The sequence below is a fragment of the Leptonychotes weddellii genome, chromosome 11 (assembly GCF_054177405.1).
Source record: "Leptonychotes weddellii isolate Sample4059 chromosome 11, ASM5417740v2, whole genome shotgun sequence".
Lineage (NCBI taxonomy): Eukaryota > Metazoa > Chordata > Mammalia > Carnivora > Phocidae > Leptonychotes > Leptonychotes weddellii.
In genome coordinates, this window is record NC_138379.1 from 2378244 (window position 1) to 2403124 (window position 24881).

Sequence of the window (24881 nt, forward strand, 5' to 3'; positions counted from 1 at the left end):
ACTCGCATTCAGGCCCTTTGGGTCTAGAGCCGGAAGTGGGGCTGCTGGACCAAACGGGAACTCTGTCCTACCCCCAAGGCGCTCCAAACCGTTTCCCACCACGGCTGCGCCAGCGGACACTGCGCACGGCCCGCCGCGTTCCCCACCCTCTGTCCCTGCCCCGCGTCCGGGGCCCACGCGCGGAAGCCTGGGTCCCGGGTGGGCGGTCGCTGGAGGAGCATCATCTGCTTGGTGGTTCCAGCCCTGCTTCTGTCTCTGCAGACGGGGTCTGCCTCTGGAATGGTCTTTGCCTTCCGCCTTCTGCCCGCGCCCCCTGGCTGGTGTAGACAGGGGCGGCCACGGCGGCTTCCTTGGAGGGCAGGGAGCTGTAGGAGGCAGTGCCCAGGAGAGGAAACCAGCATCACCCCCGAGGGCAGGGCTCTGGGGCCCATGGTGTCTGCGGCATTGGGCATGACGCTCCCGGGCAGCAGGCCTGATGGCTGGAGCCGCATCTGTTTAAGCAGCTTCTTGGGAGGAGCTGGCTCCCGAGACTGTGGGGGCTGGCAAGTCTGAAATCTGGAGGGCTGGCCAGAGACTCGGGAGTCGATGCTGCAGGCTTGAGGCAGGATTTCTTCTCCCAGAAATCGGGTTTCGCTAATAAGGCCTCCCCCGCCCGCATTATCACGAAAGCTGTCGGACGGTAGATGTGTGTGTCTGCAGGCTGGCACCCGAGTGCCTGGCTCCCCCGGGGGTGTAGACCATGGCCTCCTGTCTGGGGTGCCGGGAGCCCTGCCCGCGTGGGTCCTGGCTCAGGTCTTGCCGGGGGCCTCCTGCCTGGCCTTTCTGCTTGAGCCCGTAGATCTGTAGGGCCGGAGTTGGGACCATTTCCTGTAGGTGTTGGTTCTGGTGTTCTGCACACACGCAGGCTGGAATTTCTCCTGCCACACTGAAATCTGATGAAGAGCTTCGGGTACTTTTTGGAGGAGTCCCTTCCCCCTGCTTCTGGAGAGCGGCTCGCATCTAATCCGAAGGACGGGGCTCCCGGGAGTGCCCTGGTGGGAGCACGGGACACGGGGCTGGGGGGCTGTGCCGTGGTCCTCGCGGGGGCTTCTGGGCGGAGGCACGCTCTTCTGTGGGTTCTCGTGGAACGAGAGCCTCATCTGGTGACACGGCCAGGGGCTTTGAGGGGGGCGAGCGTGGCGTTTGACTCTGAGGTCTGGGGCCCAATGGATGCCGGGGCTGCCGTTTTATCAGTCGTGACTGATCCCGCCCTTTGTGGCAACAGGGATGGGCCTGGAGGGCATCGAGCTAAGCGGAGTAAGTCACACAGGGAGACAAACCGTCTAATCACTGAGGCGTGGAATCTAAAAGCACCACCCACAGGAAAAGAGGTCAGGCTTGTGGTTCCCAGGGGCGGGGGGCAGGTGGTCAAGAGGCACCATCGTCCAGTTGGAAGGTGAACCATTCACGGAGGTGTGGTGTTCAGCCCGGTACCTGGAGCGGATGGTGCCATACGGTGCGCTGGAAAGTTGCCAAGCGAGTAGATCTCAAAAGCTCTCATCACGGGGAAAGAAGGTTTTTGTCACTCTGCGCGGTGACAGATGTTGACTGACCTCATGGTGACCTTCCCGCCATCTACGTACGTCGAGTCCTTACGTCACGCCCCTTAAACTCACACAGTGCTGTGTGTCAGTTATATCTGAATGAAACTGGAGAGAAAGGGACATCTTTTGCTTTAAGACCGGGGGACTGTGAAGGTGCGTTTGTGGGGCGAGGCCGTCGGTGGTGGGGACGCGTGCCAACGGCCAGGCTCTGCCCCTGACTGGTTAACGCGATGTCCGCTCTTGCAGGTGGCGATCATCGCGGGCAACTTCGAGCTGGCGGAATACATCAAGAACCACAAGGAGACCGATGTCGGTGAGTAGGCTCGGGGAGGAAGGGCTCCGCCTTGTAGGGAGACGCTCCCCGCCTTCTCTAATCCTCACGAGGCTGGCTCGGAGTCCGCGTTTAGCAAAACCTAACCCAACGTGTGGTCCTGGCCACTTTTCCATCTTCGTTCTCACGTACCCGTCCCTCCCGGCATGCGGCCCACGTAGGTCACTGCTGTGCCCCTGGTGAGTCAGACGAATTTGTGGCTAGCTTATTATTTGTGGGTTTGTTGGAAGATTCTGCCCTGTGCACACTCCCATGTAAGCTAAGAGATAGTAGCTAAACGAGGCGCAGCAGAGGCTCAGTGGCCCCCTCCGACCCCCGTCTCTGAGCCCGTTCCTCTGCCCCGTGGTGCTCATGACCGTTCCCCTTTCTAGTACCCCTTGTGCCAACCAGGAGGACTGTGTCTGGGGCTCCTCCTCTGCCCTGTCGCCCTGCCGGTGGCTGGGCTCAGTCCTGCATCTTGGAAGAGCCCGCTGGCCTGCTTCCGCCGGCCCCGGGCTTGCAGAGGACCTGCAGCGGCGAGCAGTCCCAGTGGACCAGCAGTGGTGAGCTTTCGGACACGGCGCCAGTCCGTGGATGGGGTGGCACCCGGATGGCATCTGTGTCTCCTACTGCCTGTGGCCCTCACCCCGTGTTTGCTGCTGGGGGCGAGGGCAGCCACGTGTCAGGCTGTCGAGTCTTTATCGTGTTCAGTGTGTGGCCGGTTCCCGCCCTGAGTCTGAGACTCGCACGAGGGTGGGGAGCCAGATGCTGCTTTGCTTGCGTCATCCAGCGCCCCGAGTGGAGCATCTGGGCCTCCCGAAGGCCCGCCCGATGCCGGCACGAGTCCCTCCCGAGAGCCAGGGCAAACCACTGCATTGCTCTGAGACCCGGGCCTCCACCTGGGCCGCACCAGCACCTCCGTGAGCGCACCGTAAAGATTGCTGACGTCACGTCTGCCACGCCATGTAGGGAAGGGGCTGGGCCTGCGCGGTGCCCGCAGCTCCCTTCCCACCATGTCCCCAACACGAGAGAGCAGCGCGGGGGGACGGGCTTGGCTTGAGGTCTGAGAGTATCGGCTGCTGGGCACTCGGCCCGGGAGGGGCAGGGAGCGTGGGCAGGGCTTTCTGGTGGCCCTGCCGGCCTCCTGAGCTGAGCGGTCTGTGGTGGTAGCAAGCCCGGGGCTGCCCTCCTCGCTGTTCTGAGCATGGGCCTTGATGGGGCCGCATGGCAGAAAGGATGATGGGAGGTGGCCCGAGAGACCCCGGGGACTCTGCCTGTCCCGCCGCCAGTATGAGGACCAGTCACTTCACTGTCCTCACGAGCTGCCAAGTCCCTTGAGATGCCAAGTTGATTTTAAAACAAAGAGTAGGGAGATTCCTGACTGTCTCCTCCAGCTGGAGATAGAATGAGCTTTCCTGTATGGGATGCAGACAGCTCTGGACCAACTGAGGGTTTTTTTTTTCCCGATTATGAACAGAGTACCCGTTGGTCTGGTGAATATGTTTTAGTCACTACTCACCATTCGGACCCGTGACTTGTTTAAACTCCGAAGGGCAGCCCCTCCTGAGTCGCAGGGACACTGGCCGCAGGCTCGTGCAGCTTCCGTATCTCATGGTGCTGGGACTGAGGTCTGTGCCTTCGCAAGACCACCGGGGGCCCCCTGAAGATGCAGGGCCAGCTTTTACAGTCAACTTAGGCAGGCGTCAGCGCCTCTCAGTACCTGTCTTGCGGGCTTTTCCGCTGTGTATCCTGCAGGGACGGATGGTAAGGAAATCTGTGCTTCCTGCAGGGTCCCTTCAGCACCTCCAGGGAGGGAAAAAAGAGGCCTCTCCTTTCCTCTGAGTTTCCTGACGAAGGGTCTGACCGATCGAGCAAACTAGCACCAGAGCACACGAAGCCTGTGGGTCCTTTGTGTGCATAGATGTCCCTCAGTGCACTGATTCCCAGAAGCCGTCCATCACTTGTAAAACCCCCATTCAGCCCTGTGTTCGCTGACCCTCTGGGGCCACCCTCGCTCCTGGAGGGGAGCAGATGCCGTGTGTTGTGGGGAATCTGGGAAGGACAGTACCCCGTGGTGTGCAGAAGGGTGGATCCTGTGCAAGAGGGAGGATCCCTTGCAGGAGGGCGGATCCCATGCAGAAGGATGGATCCTGTGCAGGAGGGTGGATCCCGTGCAGGAGGGTGGATGCCGTGTGTGGTGGGGTCTAGGAGGGGCAGCATCCTGCGCTGTGCAGAAGGGCCATGCCTGGGAAGGCTTGCAGCTCAGGGTGTGCAAGCTGCTCCCCCCGCCATTCAGGAGGCATCCCGTTTTAGATGGAGCTCCTGCGGGCCCCTGTCCTCACCCGCGGTCCAGAACAAGCATCCACCTGGGGAACTGATGGTTTCCTCCCCACGTCCTGACTCCTCCTTGACGTCCACATTCCACTCTGACAACTCACTCTGCCCACCAGCAGCACTCCTGAGCCCCAAGATCATGGGGAGAGCTTGCAGACCAAGGATGCCACCTGCTAGCGGCTCTCAGGGGCAAGGGACCCAGAGCAGGAGGGACGAGGACATGTGGGGTGCAGGGTCCCCTCCACGAGGTCGCCCCTGGGGGAGGCCTGGCTCTGAGACCTGAGAGGTGTCCCAGTGCCTTCCTGTCTGGGGAAGTCCTGCGTCCTGAGGAAAGCCGTCTGCTTCTTGCTGCGGGAGGGGACATCCTTTTCCCTCTGCGGTTTCACACGCTGGAACCGTGCCGTGCTGGAACCTCCTGAGAACGGCCCTGGGGTACCTGAACCAGCCAGTACCCGAGAAGCCAGCCCTGTCACCCCTCGGTCACTTCTTTCCATGGTGACTCTTCATTGAGCACCTTCTCCTCTGCAGGCCCTATGCCAATTTGGGAATTGAGAGACCTTGGTCCGTCGGAGGACTGGTCCACTAGGAGGTGTGGACCACCGGGGCTAATGCCCTCCTTGCTGCCCTGCCCCGGGTTCTGGAGCAAAAGTCCCCTGTAGACCCTGTGGCCCCTTCCAGAGCAGGACAGGCTACCAGGCACATGACTTCAGAAGAGTAGACTTTTTCCTGCACTTTCCCTCTTGGATTGTTGTATCTGCTTGTTTCCCCATGTCCTGGTCGCGTGCCACCCTGGCCGTTTCTTCATCCCCCCCGTGTCCCCCAGTGCATCTTCTGGGCTCCTGGCAGTCGATCCCAAGACAGAGCTTGGGACCACCCCATTCCTGTTCTTGGCTTGGGTCGTCAGCCAAAACCTCCGGGTTCCCCGGCGCCCAGCAGCACATGCCCAGCTTTGTAGAGCGCAGATGCCCAGAGCCGCCCCGCAGGGAGCCTGACTCGGGGGCCTGGGGTGGCCTCTGCAGGCACCATCTCACGTCCCTCCAGCTTGCTGAGGCTGGGCATCTGAGCACCGCCCCACCTCTGCTTCCCAAGGCCCCTCATCCCCGGCGGGCTGGTTCAGGATGTGAGGACAGGCCACGTGCTAGTGTCCTGGGGCCGCCGTCAGGAGATGCTCCAAGCTGGGCGGCACATAACAAGTGAGATGTATTCCACTGCCACTCTGGAGGCCAGACGTGCAGAGTCGAGCTGTTGGCAGGGCTGGTCCGTCCTTGCCTCCCGCCAGTTCTGGTGGTAGCCCGGGCTTGTCAGTGTGTCTCCTGTCCCTGGCGTGGCTGCACGTGGCCTGCTCCGCATCTGTGTCTCAAACCCCCTCTCCTTTCTCTGAGAGGGCACAAGGCTACCCTACCCTCAAGGGCCTACACTAAGTCCAGGATGTTCTCGTCTTGAGATTCTCAGATTGATCCAGGGATTAGGGCGCAGGCGTGTCTTTGGGGCACGTCAGCCACCATCGAGGGCAGTCACATGGCCGCATGACTGTCTCTTGGAGGCTGTCCCCTCTGCAGAGCCAGGCGGCGTCGGCCTTCCCCGCAGTGCCGGCACGTAGTAGGGCCTCAGTAAATGCCTGTTGAGTGAGTAGCCCCTCACTGCTTGTGTCCCCATTCCAAGCTCCTCTCCTTCCTGTCTCTTCTTGAAATAAAAACCCGCTTTCCTGGCTCCTGGTCACGGGTGTTGGGGAGCAGAGCGCGTGTTATGGGCACATGAGCTCCTGGGTCTGATGTGCTTGCCAGAGTGTTGTGATGTGTGCTCCCTCCCACACGTGGTCAGAGTCCAGGGGCAGAGCTCACGGGGCACGGGGAGGGGAGACGTGGGCAGCGGGTTGCATGGGCCTCTCGGCCCTCCCACCAAGTGGTTCTGGAGCCACGCTAGACTGAGGGTCTCTAATGTGCCGTTGGTCAGGCTCTGTGGCCACGTGGCTCTCCAGTGCCAGCTTCGGTGGCTCAGCTCCCCGACCCCCATCCTCGGGACCTGCGAGGGTGCCGTCACAGTCTGTCCATATCAAGGCCACTCCTCTGTCTGCTCCTGGACTCTGGGGTGGCAGGCGTCCCATGCCGAGGGCTTCAGCGTGTCCCCACGTGCCCTTCGTCTATTCCTGTCCACCTCCAGAATTGTGGCGGGGTTGCTGGAGAGGACGGGACGGGGCTGTGTTTCTACTTTATGATCTGCATTAAATATTGACTTGTAAGCTACCCCGAGGCGTCAGAGAAACATTGGAAGACAGGGATATGTGTCCTAGACCTGAGGCTGGTGGCCCTTGCCTCTGGGTCAGGACCAGCCCACGATGCTCACCCACAGAGTTTGTCGATCACACACTCAGTGGGGCTGGGACACTGTTTTGGAGCACCAGCCTCACGGGTCAGGACCCCGGACGGAGGGGATGAGGGTAAGCCTCCCCTTTGTCTGCATCGCGTTGGGCTGCATTTCTGAATGTAAATATGGTGGAAGGATCCCCAAATTCCAAGCTGAGGGTGGGGACGTGGGGTCGACTTTGATGTTTCAGAGCGAGCAAACTGCAGCACAAAACATTTTCCTGACTTGCCTAATCGGCGATGCCTTCCTCAAAAAGCCCCTTTAAACCATCAAATAGCCACCCCCCCTTCCCCCCGACTCAGCGCGACAGATCCTTTGTTTTCCGGACACCACCAAGAAACCAGGGCACTTAGGACGCTCCGATGCGGCTTTTGGGGAAGACAGGAAACAGGTTGAAAAGCAGTGAGGTGATCAGCGGGCACTCTGAGGTCTGTAGCATCCGGAAATGGGTCCGGAATGCCGTGTCGATGCAGGTCTATCCCTTTAAAGGGGGGATTGCATCTTGTCGTGAAATGTTTTGCTCACAACCCGGCTAGCGTGCATGCTATCGACTGATGCTGTGGCTCTTTTTTTTTTTTTTTCTTTCTGAACTCCCTTCCTCTTCTAAAAAATTAAACGCGACCTCCATTTGGTTATTTTATTTGCCGACTTGGAGAAAGTGATGGTTTAAAAGCCACCGCAAGCACCAAAGTTAATCCCTGCTTGCTGCCCTGCAGGGTTGAGCCGTGGCTGAGCACACGAGCCCACCGGGTCTTCCAGGCTTTGCCAATGGGGCGTTTGCGATGGCTTCTGTAGGACGGCGGTCCCCGTAGCAAGGCTGCCGGGGAGCTGGGGAGCTTGTGTCCGAAACGGTCGTGCAAACATTAAGCATGTTGCAAGCTGAGAAGCTTTGCACTGGGATAACCTATTTTTCCCAGTGTTTGTGATTTTTGTGTTTTGCCCGGCTTTGCGGGGAGATGCTCTGTCAGATGCGCTGAATGGCATGGGTTGTTCTTCTTCAGCTGAACAAGGTTTGTTTTCATACATCTTGTCCTTCCGCAGCTATGGAGAGAGAAACGAGGGGTTTTGTTTTTCAAGAGGAAGCACATTGAGCTGGTGTGTGAGTCTGGGTGTCTGGTTAGCCGACTCAGGACGACTTGGTTACTGTTGCTAGGTTTCGAGACCGCGTGCTTGTGTAATTGCGCTTCCGATATGTAAAGATGATGGGCAGGGGGGTGGTGTTTTCAAACAGATTTCTGAATGTAATATTTGTGGGGGGGCAGTGTCATGAGACAGGATGTAAAACCCATGCTGATCTTTTATTAAAAAAAAAAAAATAACAACCTGTTTGGCAGATCACACCTGCTGTGAAATAAACCAGATCTGATTTGAAAGAAGCATTGTGACTGTAAGATATGCCACTTACCGTGAATGAGACATAGGGGACCCTGTGTGTTTGGCAGTAGGGCCAGCAGGTCCTGGGGAAAACCCCAAATTTGAAGCTCTTTCTTCAGATCAGATCGGTTGGGGTTGGCCGTGCCGAGTCTCCCTTTTACAGGCTGCCGGAAGGAGCCTTCTCAGGGAAAGCCAGGCTGGTGTGTCAGCTAGAACTGGGTGGCGATCCCACAGCTGCTGTCCGGATCCCCAGAGCAAGTTGCGGAGGGAGGGAGACATGATGCAGCCTAAGCGGATGTGAGCAACCCATTGCCGTCACCCACCACATTGACTCTGTTCCTGTGTCTCCGGCCTCCGTGGGGCCGAGGGAGCCACGCAGCGTGTGCAGTCCAGACTCCCTCCCTGCACCGGAGCTGTGGGCTGCGTCCGTCCTGCTCCGGGCAGATCTCCTTCCCTCTTTCCCTGCCTGCCGGCCGAGTGCTTGCTGCTGCGGTACTCTCCCCTCCCCCACCCCGCTTCCGTGTGCCTGTCTGGTTAGAAGTGTTATCCCCAGATCCCGACACAGAGCGCACGGGCCGGGACACGCGCAAAGGGACACCCTGTTTGGGACAGCCACGAGTTGCACGTGGTTTCTGTTGGGATGGGGTTTTTCCGTGGCCGACTTCTGGCACCGCTGTCCAGCGAGGTGGACATAGGAATCTACTGAGGTCTCTGGTCTGTCCCAAACGCTGTGTTCTCCCTACACCCAGGGACACTTGTCTTTGTCTTGGAGAGGTGCCGCAGTGGTGGGAAGCCTTGACCTCCCGTGGCCTGCACGTTTCCACGCGTGCTGTCTTCACTGCCTGTGTTCCGCCCTGGGGCTCACCTGCACCTGCCCCCCAGCAGCCTCTTGGCCGTCTCAGGCCTGCGGCGGGCCTCGGAATGGTGCCGTGGACAGGTGTGGCTGCTGGAAACTGTCCCATGAGGTGCGCAGCAAACCCTCCCACCTGCCCATGTGTCTGCTCCTTCCTGTCCTCTGGGTTGACTCTTCCCAAACCTGAGCCTCTTCTGGTTCTTTACCTCCCATCCTGGGGCAGTTTGGGCCCCTAGGGAAGAGCCCTACCCCAGTCCATCCCCAGCAGCAGGGTGGGACCAGACCCTGAACCACAGAGGCGCTGAAAAAGCCCGACCACGTCAGGCCCCCAGCCCCTTCAATAACAAGTAGCATGTAGCCTCACGTGGCGTTTGTAATGCGCTCTAACACGGTCATGCCATTTGTAGAAATGGGCCTAACGCCCCCGCTGTCCTGCAAAGGAGTGCGAGGCAGAGTGGAAGGGATGGCACCGTGGCCTGGGCTCCCGCGAGCGGGCGTCCTGCCTGGGGGACCCGCTATGCCCCGCTCGGTCCCATCACATCCTGGAGCCCTGTGGGTAGCGGGGGCATGAAGGGTGCTCCTCCGTCGGTGGCCGGGTTTTCTGAGCTGGGGATGCCTCTGGGTGAAGTTCTGGAGAAACGCCAAGCGTGCTTTCTCTCGTTTGTGACGCAGCTGCGCTCCCACAAAGCCCAGCAAGTCTGAAAACCACACCCAAGAATTCGTGCGTGTGGGTCCCTCCGAGGATCTAAGGCGCCCCGATGAGCAGGCCTTGTGTGTGCAGGAATGTCTGGCGGACCAAATGAGCCCCCACCGGCCCCCGTGAGGACACCCACCCTGCGGGAACTGGGCCTGTGCCTGGCCAAAGGCGGGAGGCTCCTCTCCCGACCCTGAGCATCTGCTGCTGGGCTCCTCCCACGCACCCCCGTTTTCACTGGGCGCTAAATGAGGGCTCGGGCCCGAGGGTTGTTTCCGATTGCTTGCCTCTGACCCTGTGCCCCTCTGATTCCCACTGGGGCCCTCTGCCCGTGGTGAGGACCACCGTGGTCCGGGGGTGCATGAAGACAGGCGTGGACCCCCTTCCAGAGGCGTGCTGCATGGGAGGTGTGCCCCTTCTGATGTGGGCTGGGGTGCCCGTCCCCACTGGCCTGTATGTGCCCTGCTCCTCCCACCGGGGCCCCCGGTCCTCCCTCCGACCTTGCCCACGTTGCCCAGGCACATGCCTCAGCCCGGGTCCAGGCTGGTTCTGGTTTCTTCCACCTGCAGCCGTGCCTCGGGTGTGGACCCCAGGGGGAGGTGAGCTGTGCCCCGGGGCCCCTAGCTTTGCTGCTCCGTCCTGCTTCCCGCAGCCCTGCTGGGCCTCCTCCCTCCTTTCCCCGCTCTCTTGGCCTCTGGGTCCTGGGTTCGGCTTTTTGCCACACTGTGCCGTTCTCCTCCCGTGAGACCATGCTCCTGAGGGAGGCCCCAGGCAAGACTGCTGGGGCCGGTGGGGACAGGACTCTGTGTCCTAGGTGCCCTGCTGATGGAGAAGGTCTGTGCCTGTGGGAGGGAGGGGATTGGGCTGAAGTCCACATGAGGGGACACTAAATCCCAGTGGACTGTAGAGTCTGGATGGCTTCCTGGAGGAGGAGGTAACAGGTGACAAAAACAGCTAATGCAGTTTCTGGGCCCACTGATGCCCGGATTGCACTCCATGCCTGTTAAGGGATCACAGAGACAGCCCTGCGGGAAGGTGGCGCTGCCCCCAGCCCACAGATGAGGAGAACGAGGTTTCCGGAGCCCTGGAACGGGTCCCACGTGGGGGCGGAGGGCAGCTAACAAGGAGCTGGGGTTTGGACCAAGGCCCCTGGCTGCAGAGCGACCCTTTCTGTGTATGATGCTGTCCTTAACCCTTGGGCATCTCCTAGCCCCGTCCAGTGCCCGGGTCCTCCCGCGGCCTCAGACAAGCCTGCCCCCCAGCACGCCTCCTCTCGTCCCTGCTGGAGTGGGGTTCTCCAGACATTTGCAGGTCTGCCTCGTGGGGGTCGAGCAGGCAGCTCCCCCCCGTGCTCCCCGACACTGGGCCGTCGGGCGCCTAGCCCAGAGGAGGCCCTCCCACGGGCGAGCCGCCACTGCTGCCTTGGGCAGGGCCCTGGGGATGCCTGTCCTCCCCTCCGCCCCAGTGCCCTTGGCTGACTCTACGAGCAGGTTCTGGGTTCTGCCCACCTAGCCCAAACCCACCTCCGCCCCGACGAGCCCCGTCGCCCCAGCCCCGTTCTGCGTCCTGTCGGTGCTCCGTGGCCGGCTCCCGTGGGAGTCTGTGGCATTGCTGCCAGGACTTTCCAAGGAGGGCAGCCCTGGGCTGCTGCCACGGTGGTCTTTCTCTCTGAGCCATTTTGTCCAGGAGAACCAGTGTCCCTGGGCTCCGAGAGGGGCAGTCGTCTGTCGCTGGTAGGATGTGGAACAGGAGGGCTCCCCCGCTCCCCTCCACGGGCCTGCCCGTCGCCTGGGCTGCCCACCTCTGCCCACAGAAGCTCCCCTGCTCCCCTGCACACTGGAGCTCGCCTTCCCCCCCTCCCCATCCTCCTGCATGCCCCTGGCCTGTCCCTGAGCTCCCGTCCTCGGTATGTCCCTCTGGGGGTGGGGGTTCCGGTTTGAGGTTTTCAAACTTCTGCTTCTCAATGAGGAATCCAGTGCACTTTGACAAAGGACCCCGTGTAGCCGAAGGAGCTCTGGAGTTCCGGAACTCCGCTCCCCCTTCACCTCCCCGCTCTGCAGAGAGCGCCTAGGGGAGTCTCCTGAAGAGAGGACAGTCGGCTCCTTGGACATTAGCCACTGTCGTAAGACGTGCCCCCACCCCCAGCCTTCTTGGTGAAAGCTATAGAATCCGAAGGTATTTTCGGAAGTAATTGTCTTCTGGAGGTGACAGTTGGTGACCCCAGGGAAACCCAGACCCAGTGTGGAGTCCAGCATTGCCTCTCAGACCGGCCGGAAACCCAGGCCGCCCCTGTGGATTCTGCGCCAGGAAACGTGCTGCTCAGCCAGATGCCTGTCATCAAGTCCCCACACTGGCTGGGTGGGAAGTCGGTGGATTGGAGGGGCAGGGGCTCTTACGAGGCTGCTCTTCCTACCTCGTGGGGACAACCTAACCCAGAGCAGAACGGCCCCCTGCTTGCCCAGGCACATGCCCCCAGGCCCCTCTGAGACCGTGTCCACTTCCGGGTAACAGGTGGGGAGCCCTGAGAAGTCCTCTGGTTCCCAAGGGACCCCCACTTACCTGTCCAGCCTTCTCTTTTCCCAGCCCTTCCGTGCAGGTCAGACCGCTGCTGTCCCACCTGCTTACTGGTCCTGTGTTCAAGCTGCCCCCCTGCCCCGAGCACCTTTGCCCCATCTCCCCACCTTTCCTTAAAGACCCTTGCAATTCTTCTGCTGGTTTTCCTTAACCCCCCGCCCCAAGGTGCCTGAGTCATCCCCTGGCCCTAGGACCCATTTGCTGGATGTTCCTTTTCTCAATCAGAGTAGTGGCTCATTTTACAGAAATTGGGGTGCACCGTTTATCCCCTGGGCTGGATGGGGAGCTCCAGACACCAGGCTCTGGGTCCTCCCTGTCCCCGGCACCTGGCGCTCCCAGCTCTGGGACCTTAGGTTTTGCTGGAGGGCTGCACGGTGAGTACTTACTAATGAAGGATGGAGCAGATGGAATGCTCTGCGGTGGGCAGCAGCGTCACAAACATCTGGCTACCCCCAGAGGCCAGAAGCATCCTTTACCTTCCCAGCGACAGTGCTGGGATGCATTTGGGCCCTGCTGTGACCCCTCAGCTATGACCTTCCGCGGTGGCGTCTCCGACTCACCAGGCCTGGAGCCCCTGCAGGACCCCACACGAGGCCTGGATTAGGCCGGTCCCTCCCCTGCCGTCCTGCCGAGGACCCCATTAGCTCTCAGGGAGCCTGGCCCTTAGGGAAGGGCACTCACCCCAGGAATTTCTGGTCTTCCTTGTGTAGAGCCACGGTAGCAAGCAGCATCTGGAAATAATCGTAGCAATCTTAATTTTCATTAACATGCAAAGGCAGCTGGGTAGTAGAACCTCAAAAAAAAGCATTTGACCAAGTGCCAGAAGGACCCGCATCCCCATCTTCCGTGTGATCTTGGGCCAGCCTAGCGTCTCTCCTGGTCTCAGCAGCCCCTACAGACGTGAGCCATGGCTGCATTTAGGGTTTTGGTTTGATGAGGGCTGAGCCCCGAGAGAAGTAAGCATTCCCTCCTGAAGGTCTCCGTGGGGCTTGAGTGTCTGAGCCTCATAACTGAGCTGAGCACTTGGAAGACTTCGCGGGTGGAGCTCAGTTGAATGCAGGAAAGGTTTCTATTCTGGTTTCCAACAAGCATAAGTGGAAAGACTTTCCAGAGGGTTTTTCAGAGAAAGAATTCATACACGTGTGCACCCAAGTGCTGCTGATTTTAGCCAAGCCAGAAGGGACACATCGAGGAGCTAATGAGGCAGCAGCAGGTGACAGAAATGAGGCAGAAGAAGACAAAACATCTCGTCTGGGCTCACGGGGTGATGAGGCTCAGGTCCTCCCCAACTGGGTCCAGGCATGAAACATAGACACCGATAGACACTCCTGTCCCCGAGGCCATCGGCTGACCCGCGAGGCCACCAGGAAGGGGGCATCTCCAGGATGGGGAGGTCCATCAGGGTCTCCTGAGGCAGAGCTGGGAAGGCAAAGCAGGGCAAACCTCGTGACCCGGAGGGGCAGCATCCCACCAGAGCTGGGACAAGGAGCCCGGACCCTCCCCTTCACAGCGGGGCCACGTGGTCTTCCTGCGGCCAGTGGGAGGGAACAGAAGGGCAGGTGACAAAGGCTGGTCGACGGTTGCTATAGGAATTTGGCTCAGGAATCTCGGCGGCTTACCCAAGGTCACACCCCGCTCGCTGGTGTGAGGTCGGGGTTCGGGCACAGGGGTCCTGCCTCTGCCTCTCGTCCCTCACGTCCTCTGCTTTCTCTCACAGCCGTCCAGCTGATGGAAGACAGATTTGGTGGGGATGTGCTCCATGAGGGGAAGCACTTTAAGAACAGCACGTTTTGCTCCTTTTGTTAGGAATTATCAGTATTCTTTTTGGTGCACATTACAGAAATTAAAATATCGCTGAGGAAGAGACAAGATCCTGTGGCCGGGGGCAGACCTACAGTATTTGGTCATTTCTCATGGGGGCCAGGCTGGTTAGGATCTCACCAGGTTCTGAGCTGTGCACCTGGCTGGACGGCTTGCTGACAGACAACTTTCCTTCTTGCACCAAGAGCTGGCGCGGGGGGTTCTGAGTCCTTCCGGAATTCTCCAAGGCCTGGGTGGTGAGGGCCTTTGTCAGTGTCTAGATGTGCCAAGCTAAGAAGCAGTCAGGATGTGGGGGGTGGCTACCAGGACGGGATGGTTCGCTGGATTGTCTCAGAACGTTACCGCTGTCGCTCAGACCTGGGCACGGCTGTGGCTGGAAACAGGGTGATGGGTGAACCGCCCAGCAGAGCCTGGTGCAGGGTGGGCATCCCGTAGACGGTGAGCAAGACATACAGGTGTATATACGCCTCGTTCTGCCAAAAGCAGGCTTTGTGTTGAAGCCTCGCCCCCCACCCCCTCCCCAGACCATGCGTCTCTCTGGTTGCTGGCCGGCCTGTGTTGCTGAGGGCACGCTGGCTCAGGCTGCTGGTGCTGGGAAGAAACCCAATTCTGTCTTCTGGTGTCGCCATGTAGCATCCTAATCCCGTGAGATACTGACGAACAACAGCAAAGTTGCTCATGAACCGGCCGGGGCTGGGGAAGATCGAGAGTGTCTCTGCATTGGGTTCTCTCCTTTACAGAAAGTGAGGAGGCTCGTTTCGGTGGATGCTGGAGGCACTGCCCTCCGTTGGGTTCTCAGCGGTGACGCTGGAGAGGATAGATGCCCCAGGCGGTTCTGGCGGCGTGTCTCGTGCCCTGGCCCCGGACGCTGACAGCGTCTTCCACCTGCCCTGAGCCGCTAGCTGGAGGGTTAGGGACCCTGTCCGCCTCTGGCCCGAACCCTGCATTTCCGCTTCCGTGGTTTGCTCCCATGAGAAGTGTCTCCAGCCATTGCGTCCTCCTGTCTCTGAGCAGATACCGTCCCTGGGAGCCTCGTGTCAGCCGTTGGAACGTGTTCCTCCTTCTGGTGCTCACCACTTTTGTCAGAGCACGGTAACGTGTTCAAGGCAAATTTTATCAGATTCATTTAAAAGTAAAGCTCGTGGCTTGGTGTCTCAGAATAGTGGCTGGCTGGTGGGATGCCGCCGTTGTCATGGCAATGGATCTTTGTTTGGGGAGCCACGGGCATTATCCTGTGAAGTGGATTGGTCCAAACTGCAGGTTTCACCTGACTTGGCGGGGGGGCTCCCCATTCAGGAAGACAGGAGGACCGTGTGGACTAGAGGGCGGTCCCCATTTCTCTCCTTTCTGCAGGCGCCTGTGACTGCCTTCAACCTTTCTAATGGTTTGGGCTGATCGGGGGTGTATGGGATTAAGGCATATGTAGAGGGGATAAGCAGTGGAATTGTGCCCACCCTGCCCTGAGGAACGGGGTTCTTCAGGGTGTCATGGGCTCCCTTCTGTTTGATAAACCGGGAGATCCCAAGCTTTTTGCCAGCCTCAAGCGTGGCCCCAGATTTCAGCACCGGGCAAAGGAGCCCCGTGTCTATTAAGATAGCATGAGGTGAGAGTTGCTACCCATCAACCTTTAATTGGCCAAACTGGGAATGGAAGGGGTCATCCACAGGTGTTGGGGCTTGGAGGAGACTCACCAAAGAGTTGGTTTGAACGTGGCCCAGGGACAGGTCACCATTCCACGTGGCTCGTGGCCCCATGCACCGTGGTTGTGGTCAGTGGAGGGCACCTGCATGGGTAGGTGTCTCTCCTCTCTCCATGTGGCCATGTGGCATGCGGTAGCCTGCGTGCCCTTCCAGGAAGGACCCTGGTCCCCTCCCCTCCTCCACATGGGGCCCCACCTTACAGCCTCTCCCGTGTCTTTCCTCATCACACACATGTTTGTTCTTCCCTTCTGCTGTGTGCCTGTCCCTGCTGCCAACTGTCACTGCCCCCTTGCCCCCCTCCCCTGCCCACATTCGCGGAGCACATCAGCCAACCTGACGGCCAGCAGACAGGTGCAGGATCCACACCCTTTATTCGAAAAAGGATTTCAAAAGCAAAAGCTTTTCCATAATTCATTGGCAGTCAGACGTGATCTGAACCGATTTGAATCTATTTATGGTCTTTATTTATCCTACTTAGTGTGATCATGCATGCATCCCCTGCAGGATCCCTCCTGGGACTGGTTACGGGACCCTGCCCGGGCCCACCAGCTGCCTCATGACACACGTTGCCCATGCCCTGTGTTCCCGGGACAAAGCCAGGCAACTTGAAAATACCAGAACAGCTCCGGCCCCGTGGCTTTCCGAGATGGTGCTGGGGGTCTGCATTTGTGGAATGAACAAAAGGGTTCTTGATCTAAAAATAACCCCGGGTCTACCTCTGAAGTGTTGCAAAGGCTCCTTTCAAGGTGGTGTTGCCATGTAGCATGGGATGCAGCTTTGCTTTAAATATTAATGGGAATCTTACATAGAATCGCAAATGCCTTCAGAGCATCACCTGGTCAAGTTCAGGCAAGGACTTACCTCTCTGTGCACCCCCAGTCCTCTCCTGCCCCCACACTCCCCAGGTCCTACTAAACCCCACAGGACCCCGGGAGTGGCTGGAGTATCCCGGCTTTGCCATCTTTGGGGTTTCTTCTCTTCCAGTCGGGCACACTGTCGAATTTACTCTTTGATTCCTCTTGTCCTGTCTTTTCCTGCCTGGCTTGCTCAGCAAACGTGTTGGGGGCTCTGCAGGGTGAGGCTGGGGGGCACAGGGGTGAGGCTGCCAGGACTCACAGCCTCCATGAGAGACAGACATGGACTTAGTGTGAGGAGGGCGCCCTTGGACCGGCTGAGGACGACATCTCAGCAAGGGGCGGCATGGCTCCCCGGGGCCTGCGATGTCCTCGTGCTGACCTCTGTCCCGCCCAGCTCTCCCCTCACCCCTGCTCAGAGCCTCGGACCTCAGACCCACCTCCCGCCCCAAGGAAGGCCTCTGCTCACAAGCACATGTCGAGCCCCGGATGCAGAGCAGGTTGGACGCCCAAGTGCCACAAGGAGCCCTGGGCCCTGCAGCCTGGCTGGGCAGCGAGATGGCAGAAGCCGGCCGGGGTGGGCCGAGATGTCCGCACACAACTCTGCCCTTCCCAGCTCACTGACCGTCTCTGGGGTGAGCCACTTGACGTGGGCCGCCCCACAGGGGGGATAATCGCAGGCTAGTGCATCCCCTGCCCGCCTGACCTGCGGGCATGGGTCCCCGTGGATTCCTGCTGCTCTGGAGGACAGGTCTGGGTTGTAGGGTTTTGCAATGTGTTGGTCAGCTGGGCAGCCATCCCACACACGGGGGGGCGTAAACCACAGACGTTTATTCTCTGTGTGGTCCTAGAGGCCAAAGCCCAAGATGTAGGCGTGGGCAAGGTGAGGTCCTCTCCCTGGGTCCTCACGGGGTCATCCCTCCGTGTGTGTCTGTGTCCTGATCCCCTCTTCTTTTTTATTTATTTATTTATTTATTTTTTTAAAGATTTTATTTATTTGAGAGAGAGAATGAGATAGAGAGAGCATGAGAGTGGGGAGGGTCAGGGGGAGAAGCAGACTCCCCGCTGAGCAGGGAGCCCGATGTGGGACTCGATCCCAGGACTCCAGGATCATGACCTGAGCCGAAGGCAGTCGCTTAACCAACTGAGCCACCCAGGCGCCCTGATCCCCTCTTCTTGTAAGGACTCTGGTCACATGGGATCAAGGCCCACCCCCCTGGTGACCTCATTTTACCTTAATCACCTTTTTAAAGGCCCCAGCTCCAAATACAGTCACATTTGTAGCTTCTGGGGATTGGGGCTTCAACAGATAAATTGATGCCCACCTGGACTGGGCCTGTGCCTTTGGGAGCCACCCCCCCCAACCTGCTGCAGTCCCTGGACACTGGTGCCCGGGATCAGAGTCGGGCAGCATTGTGGAAGGGGCCTGCTAAGGCAAGACTTTCTGCCCCAGGGCCCCCATCCTGATGTGATGGCTCCGACCTGGCACAGATCATTACTGTGAGGTTTTCCTTGTCCTCCTGGTGTGTCCTCCTGGTGTGCTGATTGTACCCACACGACCAGGAGTGGGCACAGTACACCTCAACACATGGGCTACGTGCACGGACCCTGGAGCCCATTCTCTTGGTTTGCATCTTGCCTTTGCCATTTATGGGCTGTGTGACTTTACACAAGTTCCTTAACCTCTCTGTGTAGTTGTCTTCTTTGTATCACGGGGATAAATAACAGTCGGTTGGTTGTGGATGTAGTGAGGATTACCTGCCTGGCTTGAAACCGTGGTGCCGGAGGGACTCAACATTGTTCGAGTTTTATCCCCAACTTCACAGATGGAGAAACTGAGTCTTGGGTGTTTACATGACTTGGCTGACTTATTGTAGAGGGTGCAGGAAGAGCGGGAAGGGGGACCAGCCATTGCAGGAGTGGCGGGCGCTGCCCCCGAAGCCCACCAGCCGTGTCCCTCGGGCGTTGGTGCTCAGCGCTTGGTGCCCTCCCTGGGAGAGGCCATGAAGTCGGGGCAGCAGAATGTTGTCACAGAATAGTCAGGTGTGGGTGTCTGGCTGGCTCTGAGTTTGGTGGCAGCCACTACAGATCTACAGGCTCTGTCCTCCAAAGGGCCGGTGGCCTGGGGTGGTGTTTATGACCCGTGGGCCGCGAATGAGCAGCCTGGGTGGCTGTGTGTCCCGCTCCAGCCTCAGCTGGCCTGCCTGCATCCCTTCAGCAGCTGAACGCTCATGGCCGCCCTCTTGTCCCTCCGTGGCTGGAATCCTGGCCCGGCCCCCGGCCCCACTCTCGGCCCTGCCCCCACGTGGAGGTGAGCCCCCTGCAGCACTCCCCCCTAGCATTCTCCACCTGTTCTGGATTCTTCCTAGAAAGCAGGTCCCCACCCTCAGCCCCTCCCCCTCCCCGGGTCCCTTCCTGTCTGGGCAGCACTGGAAGGCTTACTGGGCCCAACGGAGAGCCACCACATCTCCTGCAGGGTCTGGGGGAATCCAGGTGGGGAGCCCCTTCCCCGTGGCCCGCAGCTCCCAGCCCAGGGGCAGTTTGTCAAGCGCACGTGGTTGGGTTCAGATCCCTCTGGGCCACGCGCTCCCACGTCCCCTCTGGGGCCAGCTCCCAGCACCTGCTGAGCCAGGGCGAGGGCGCGAGAGGGACCGCCTGTGGGGTTGCCGAAGGGCCCTCCTCCCCGATCTAGAGATGCCCCCGGGCTGTCCTCCCGATGTGCCTGGTCCTCAGGGCGGGTGGGGCCTGCCGCTGGCATTGTGTCCCACTGTGCAGCCAAAGGGGGCTGTCCCTAGGACAACCTCTGAAAAGGTTTCTGAGGGGACGTGCCACGGGGTCCCCTGAGGGTCAACAGGCCTGCCGCTGGAGCTCGAGTCCCCAGGCTGTGCAGGTGCCTTGGCCTCCCCAGCAGGACGGAACACAGTCCTCAGCCTGTGAGCGTTTCCCTGGCACGGGGAGGAGGCGCAAGGCTGCCCTGTTGGGGCTGGCAGTCCCAGAGGAAGGAATCGGAGGGTCATTTTGCGGGAAATGAGGATGTTAGGTGGAGGTTGACGGGGTGGAAGGTGTGGGGCCTCGTACTTTCTCAGCGCCGTGATGGCCCGGAGTGCCCACCCCGGGTGGTGGGAGTTACTCGGGGGCTCCGTTCTGCCGTCGTGGGGGGCACACTGTCCCTGGAGCAGGAGCCGTGTGCTGTCGTGCCTGGTGGCTGGGCTGGTACTCCGCCAGGGAGACACAGAAAAACGCAAGCAAAAACAGACCTTTAGTAATGGCCAGACTCTCCTGTTTTTGTTGGTGGCCTTGTTTGTTTCTGGCTCTTTTCAGGGACTGGTAAGAAAAGTCCTTCTGGCCGAAATCCCACTTGTGATTTTATGCCCCCACCCCGCGCTCTCGCTGCACCCCCAGATCCGTAGGGCAGCCGCGAACCCGGGGTGCGTGCGCTATTGACGAATGCACCAAGTTGTCGTTCTGGGAAATCAGCAGACAGGAGCACTTCAAAACTCTTAGTAGCGAGGTGTTACCTCCCGAATGATTCCTGGTCTCGTCCGCTCCCTGGTCCAGTTCCCCATCTTGGTTTGGCCGCGGCTGGCTCCGGGGGCTTTGGCGCAACCCCGGCCTTGGATGCTAATTACCCAGTTCCCAAACGGTGGCCTGGGCCTCCTGCCTCCTCTCCTCCGAAGCCATCTCTCCCCGATGGGATGTGTTCCCCGAGTTGTCTTCTGCCGTGCTGTCCGGGGTCAGTGCCAGTGTTCCTCCAGGAGGGTGTAGACCAAGGCTTCGGGTGCCCTGACCGCTCCCTTAGGGTGTGTGCAGGAGAGGCGAATCCAGAAAACGGGGGCCACCCCAGGCCCTTCCGACAGGGCAGAGGATTCATCTTGAATGCGCGGACGGCTGCGGGAGCCCAGGGGCAGTGAAGGACCCCCCCACACCCGGGTGAAGCGGCTACTGCTGGGGGAGCCACGCTGAAACAGGGACCACGGATCCCCGGGGGCAGGGTGGCACCTGGCCCCGGGTAGGTGCTCAGGTTCTGTGAATGACTGAGCAAAGGGATGAACGCCAGGCTGACTCTGGGGCTCCTTTGGTTCGGTGCTGGAAGAAAACCGCTTCGTGCCCAGCTGTGTTGGGAGGCTGTGCCAGACGTCTCCAAGGGACTCGAGGGCAAACCTGAAGATGCGTGCTGTCCACCCAGGTGTCCCCACCTGTGGCTGAGGCAGGCAGAGCTGGGGGGGGTGCACGAAGGCCCCCAGGGAGTGGGTGGCCAGCCAGGCGCAGGATTGGCCACGCCGGGTCATTTAGGAGCGCCCCGTATTCCACAAACGGTGAAGCTGAGCAGAAGGAGGGGAAAATCAGTCGAGGAAGCCACGGGGTTTTCCACCCCAGCAGCTTCTGGGCATGCTTTCTGCATGGACAGCTCCATGTGTGGCTGGGATGTCCTTTTCTTTCTTTTTTTTTTTTTTTTAAAGATTTTATTTATTTATTTGACAGAGAGATAGCACAAGTAGGCAGAGAGGCAGGCAGAGGGAGAGGGAGAAGCAGGCTCTCCACCAAGCAGGGAGCCCAATGCGGGGCTCGATTCCAGGACCCTGGGATCACGACCTGAGCCCAAGGCAGCCGCTTAACTGACTAAGCCACCCAGGTGCCCCTCCTTTTCTTTTTAAATGGGATTTTAATTCTCTTACTGGTTACTTTTTTTGGCATGATAAAAGAGCAAATTAATTATAACGAATTTATTCACTTTTGTTTATTGTCTTTACGTGGATTAATCCTTTCTATTCAGTTCGTTTAAAGTATTTTAGTAAGTGAAGTTATTTTCATCAAAATTTAAAATAAAAAGCAAAACGTTCACAGATGAGTGAACCGAGGCAGTTGTTACATTTTTATAGAGAACACGTGGTCAGGGAGAACAGCTTGGGGGTAGCAATATCAGACTTTGGGAAAAGGTAGGGATCCCACTGAAGACCTCATCTTTGTTGGGTGGCCAGGTGCTCTCTCTAAATGTTGAAAATGCAAACTGCAGGGTCATCGGGGAATGAGGAAGCCACTCCTCAATGCTGCGCTTGATGCAGGTGTCCTACGGACAACTTCTGTGCTTTCTCAGGGAGGACCGCCCAAGCCCACTTACCCGATGCCCGAGTTCACTTACCTGCTGCCCGAGTGCACTTACCCACTGCCCCAGTTCACTTACCTGCTGCCTGAGTTCATTACCCGCCACCCAAGTTCACTTACCCGCCACCCAAGTTCACTTACCCACCACCCGAGTTCACTTACCTGCCGCCCGAGTTCACTTACCCGTTGCGCAAGTTCACTTACCCGCCGCCCGAGTTCACTTACCCATTGCCCGAGTTCACTTACCCGCCGCCCGAGTTCCCTTACCCGCTGCCCAAGTTCCCTTACCCGCCGCCCGAGTTCACTTACCGCTGCCCGAGTTCACTTACTTGCAGATAAAGTCGTCATGCAGGCCTGTGGTGCCCTCTCCATGTCCCTTCAGAGTAGGGATGTTCTACGTACACACACTGTAGACTCTTTGTCAGGCTAAGTTTAGACGTCCAGTTTGGCACCATCTTTCCTGTTTAATCGTTTCTTGGCGTGCCCGCGAGCCAGACCTGGGATTAGAAATTGAATCTCGCAGGGTGCCCGAGGTGGGGCTGTGGTCTGACTCCCCCAGCCGCCCCCGGCATCTCGGGTCCCTTGATCCCCCTCCAGGGGCCTCACGGGGGGGTTGTCCTCACACAGCTGCCATGATGAAGTGCCCCCGACGGGCTGGCTTACCAACCGCAGAAACTTCCTTCTCTCTGCTCCGGAGGTCTGAGCTCAGGGTGCCAGTGTGATTCGGCCGCCTTCCTAACATGCACGCCGCCGGCCTCGTTATAAGGGTGCTCCGTCCATTCAAGAGGGCTCCACTCTCAGGACCGCATCACCTTCAGAGGCCTGCCTCCAAATACCATCCTAACGGGATCGGGGTTTTAAGGTAAGGATTTTGGGGGACATAGTTCATGGCAGGGACAGAGACCCTCCCCTGAGCAGCTGGCTTTACGTTGAGAATTCCCCAGGTCACTGGGCGACCTTGCCCAGGACACTTCTTGTCGGGCTCAGCTTGCTCACCTGACGGCGAGGGCCGGGGCCACCGTCCCTTCCGCATGCACGTTGCCGAGCACACAGTGGTCATCCCTGAACTCTGCAAGCACACACAGGCTCAAGACAGTCTGCAGCTGGCTTCTTCCTTACCGTCTTTTGCTTTTTTCGGTTTTTGCCCCCACATGCCTGTCTTCCTCATCTTCCTCCCCATTTTCCTTCCCCCAACCCCACGCCCCCAGTTCCACGGTGCAAATAGCGGGAGTCCCAGCAAGGTTGCCACAGCAACAGAGCTGGTTTTTACTTGCCCAGCGCAGTGGGCCCCTTGGCCTGTTCCCTGGGCCTTCTCTGGGATGAAAGCTGGAGGGCAGTGGTAAAGTCTGGACGTGATCTTGCCTTTGCTGGGGTGTCAGGACAGGGGTGGGGGTGGGCAATGCCTCTTCCCTGTGGTTCCTTGTGTTAGTTCCTAGAGCTGCACTGGCGTGGATCGGCCGTCAGTCCTGGAGGCTGGAAGTCCATGATGCAGGTGTCCGCAGGGCTCAGTCCTCCTGAGGCTGGTGGGGACAGGCCGATTCCAGGCTGGTCCTTGGCTTATAAGGTCATCCTCTCTCTGTATATCTGTCCGTGTCCAAATCTCCTTTTCTTGCAAGGACACCAGTCGTACTGGATTAAGGCCCACTCTCAGGACCACATTTTAACTTGACTACCTCCTTACAGGACCCTATTTCCAAATAAGGTCACAGCCTGAAGTGCTGGGGGTTAGGACGCCAACATTTGAAAATCGGGGAGGACAGGGTTCAATCTATAGAGCTCCCGATGGTTAGGACTGAGAGGCTGAAACACGGTGTTTGGTGCTCTTCCCTGTGGCTCCTGCCCGAGGGGCTGGAGCCGGAACAGGCAGGTGTCTGAAGGGAACGCCCAGGGCAGGCCGCTGCGTGTTTCCACCAGCCTGACTCCCTGCAGACTCACTGGGACCCTGAAAATGAAGCCATGTCATTGGAGCAGGTGGACGAGCCTCAGAGGAAAGGAAAACCCCCATGAACTTGCTGGCATCTTAGGGGACCAAGCAGAGGACGCTCGTGGCTGGTCCAGGACCTCCTGGCGCTCGGTGGGCCAGGCGAAGGCCAGGCTGTGTGCGGGGGCACCTGGGTAAGTGGCGTCAGCGGAGTCAGGGCCTGGATCAGCTGAGACAGTGACCGGGAAGGGCATCGCCTGTGGACTGTGTCCCAGTGGGCAGCTGACCACAGGCCATCCTCTCCTGACCCAAGACCTCCGTCACCTACTGTCTGTCCCCAAAAGATCTGTTTGCTTTGGGGTTGAAAATTTCGCTTTTCACATCTACCTTGTGTGTTCCTGTCAGATTTATCCCTGGGATGTGACCGCATTCAGGGTTCTTCTGGGATTTCCTCGGGCTGAAAAAGCCCTGCTCAGGCGCCTCCATCCAACATAGATGGCTCCCAGTTCTGGGAGTCCTGGGGAGCGGCCTCTGCCCACCTGTCACGATCATGTGTTCGTGGCTCATTTGCTGCTACATCTGGGGTCCTCAGGGTGGGGTCTTAGCAGAGTCAGCTCCATGTCCCTGTTTCTCACGTGAGCACCGCATGTGGACCTGGCCCCCAGCCCTGTTGTTCTTGGACTGTGAGGCTGTGTGTGCACTCATTTCCGGATTCTTACCTCTGGTGCATTAGACCCCAGCCGCTGCATCCAGCTGCCCATCCGGCCACTCCCAGGGGGTCCCACAGGCCTCTTCTTATGCTGTGTGACTAATACCAAAGTCCCCAACTTCCTAAGCACAGGATTTCTCTCTCTTTCCATGATCTGTCTGGTGTCCCAAGCAGGAAAACCAACTGTCACCTACAATTATTCCTGTTTTGTTACCCCACGTCCAGCCCATTAGCCAGTCCTGTCCTATGTCCCGTCGTCTAAAATCCAACGGATATATCTACCCCACTTTTCTCCATTTCCACTAACTCCATTCAGGCTCACATTCTGTCATCCTGCACAGACTAGTGCAGTAGCCTCCCAGTGAGGGCCTTTGCTTCCACTCTTTCTGTCTACAGTGCAGTTTCCACCCCAGCACCTGGAAGAAGGGTCTTCCAAAGAACCATAAGTCAGATCCTGTTGCCCCCACTGCCTATCCCATTTCTGCCCTGAACAGTTCCTGGCCCCACAGTGGGGTCGGCATCAATGCCAGACTCCTGGCCTGCGAGGCCTTGCATGACCAGCTCCGACCCAGCTCCCCACTTCATCACGTGCTCTCCCCGGGATGCTCTCTGAATTTCAGCTCTATCCCTGTCCCTTTGCTCCTGGACCGCTGCATCCAAACTGGACTCTGGCCCGTTCTCCGTGAC

The 24881-nt window shown here is 58.9% G+C and overlaps 1 protein-coding gene across 1 annotated transcript in view; it reads left to right on the top strand.

The window, feature by feature from the left end:
* Window positions 1–24881, top strand: part of SHANK2 (SH3 and multiple ankyrin repeat domains 2) — a 457214-nt gene that overhangs the window by 142383 nt on the left and 289950 nt on the right. The window contains exons 11-12 of the mRNA XM_081798461.1: window positions 1265–1296; window positions 1830–1896. Coding sequence (XP_081654587.1) covers window positions 1265–1296; window positions 1830–1896 — 99 coding nt within the window. The remainder of the gene's footprint in view (window positions 1–1264; window positions 1297–1829; window positions 1897–24881) is intronic.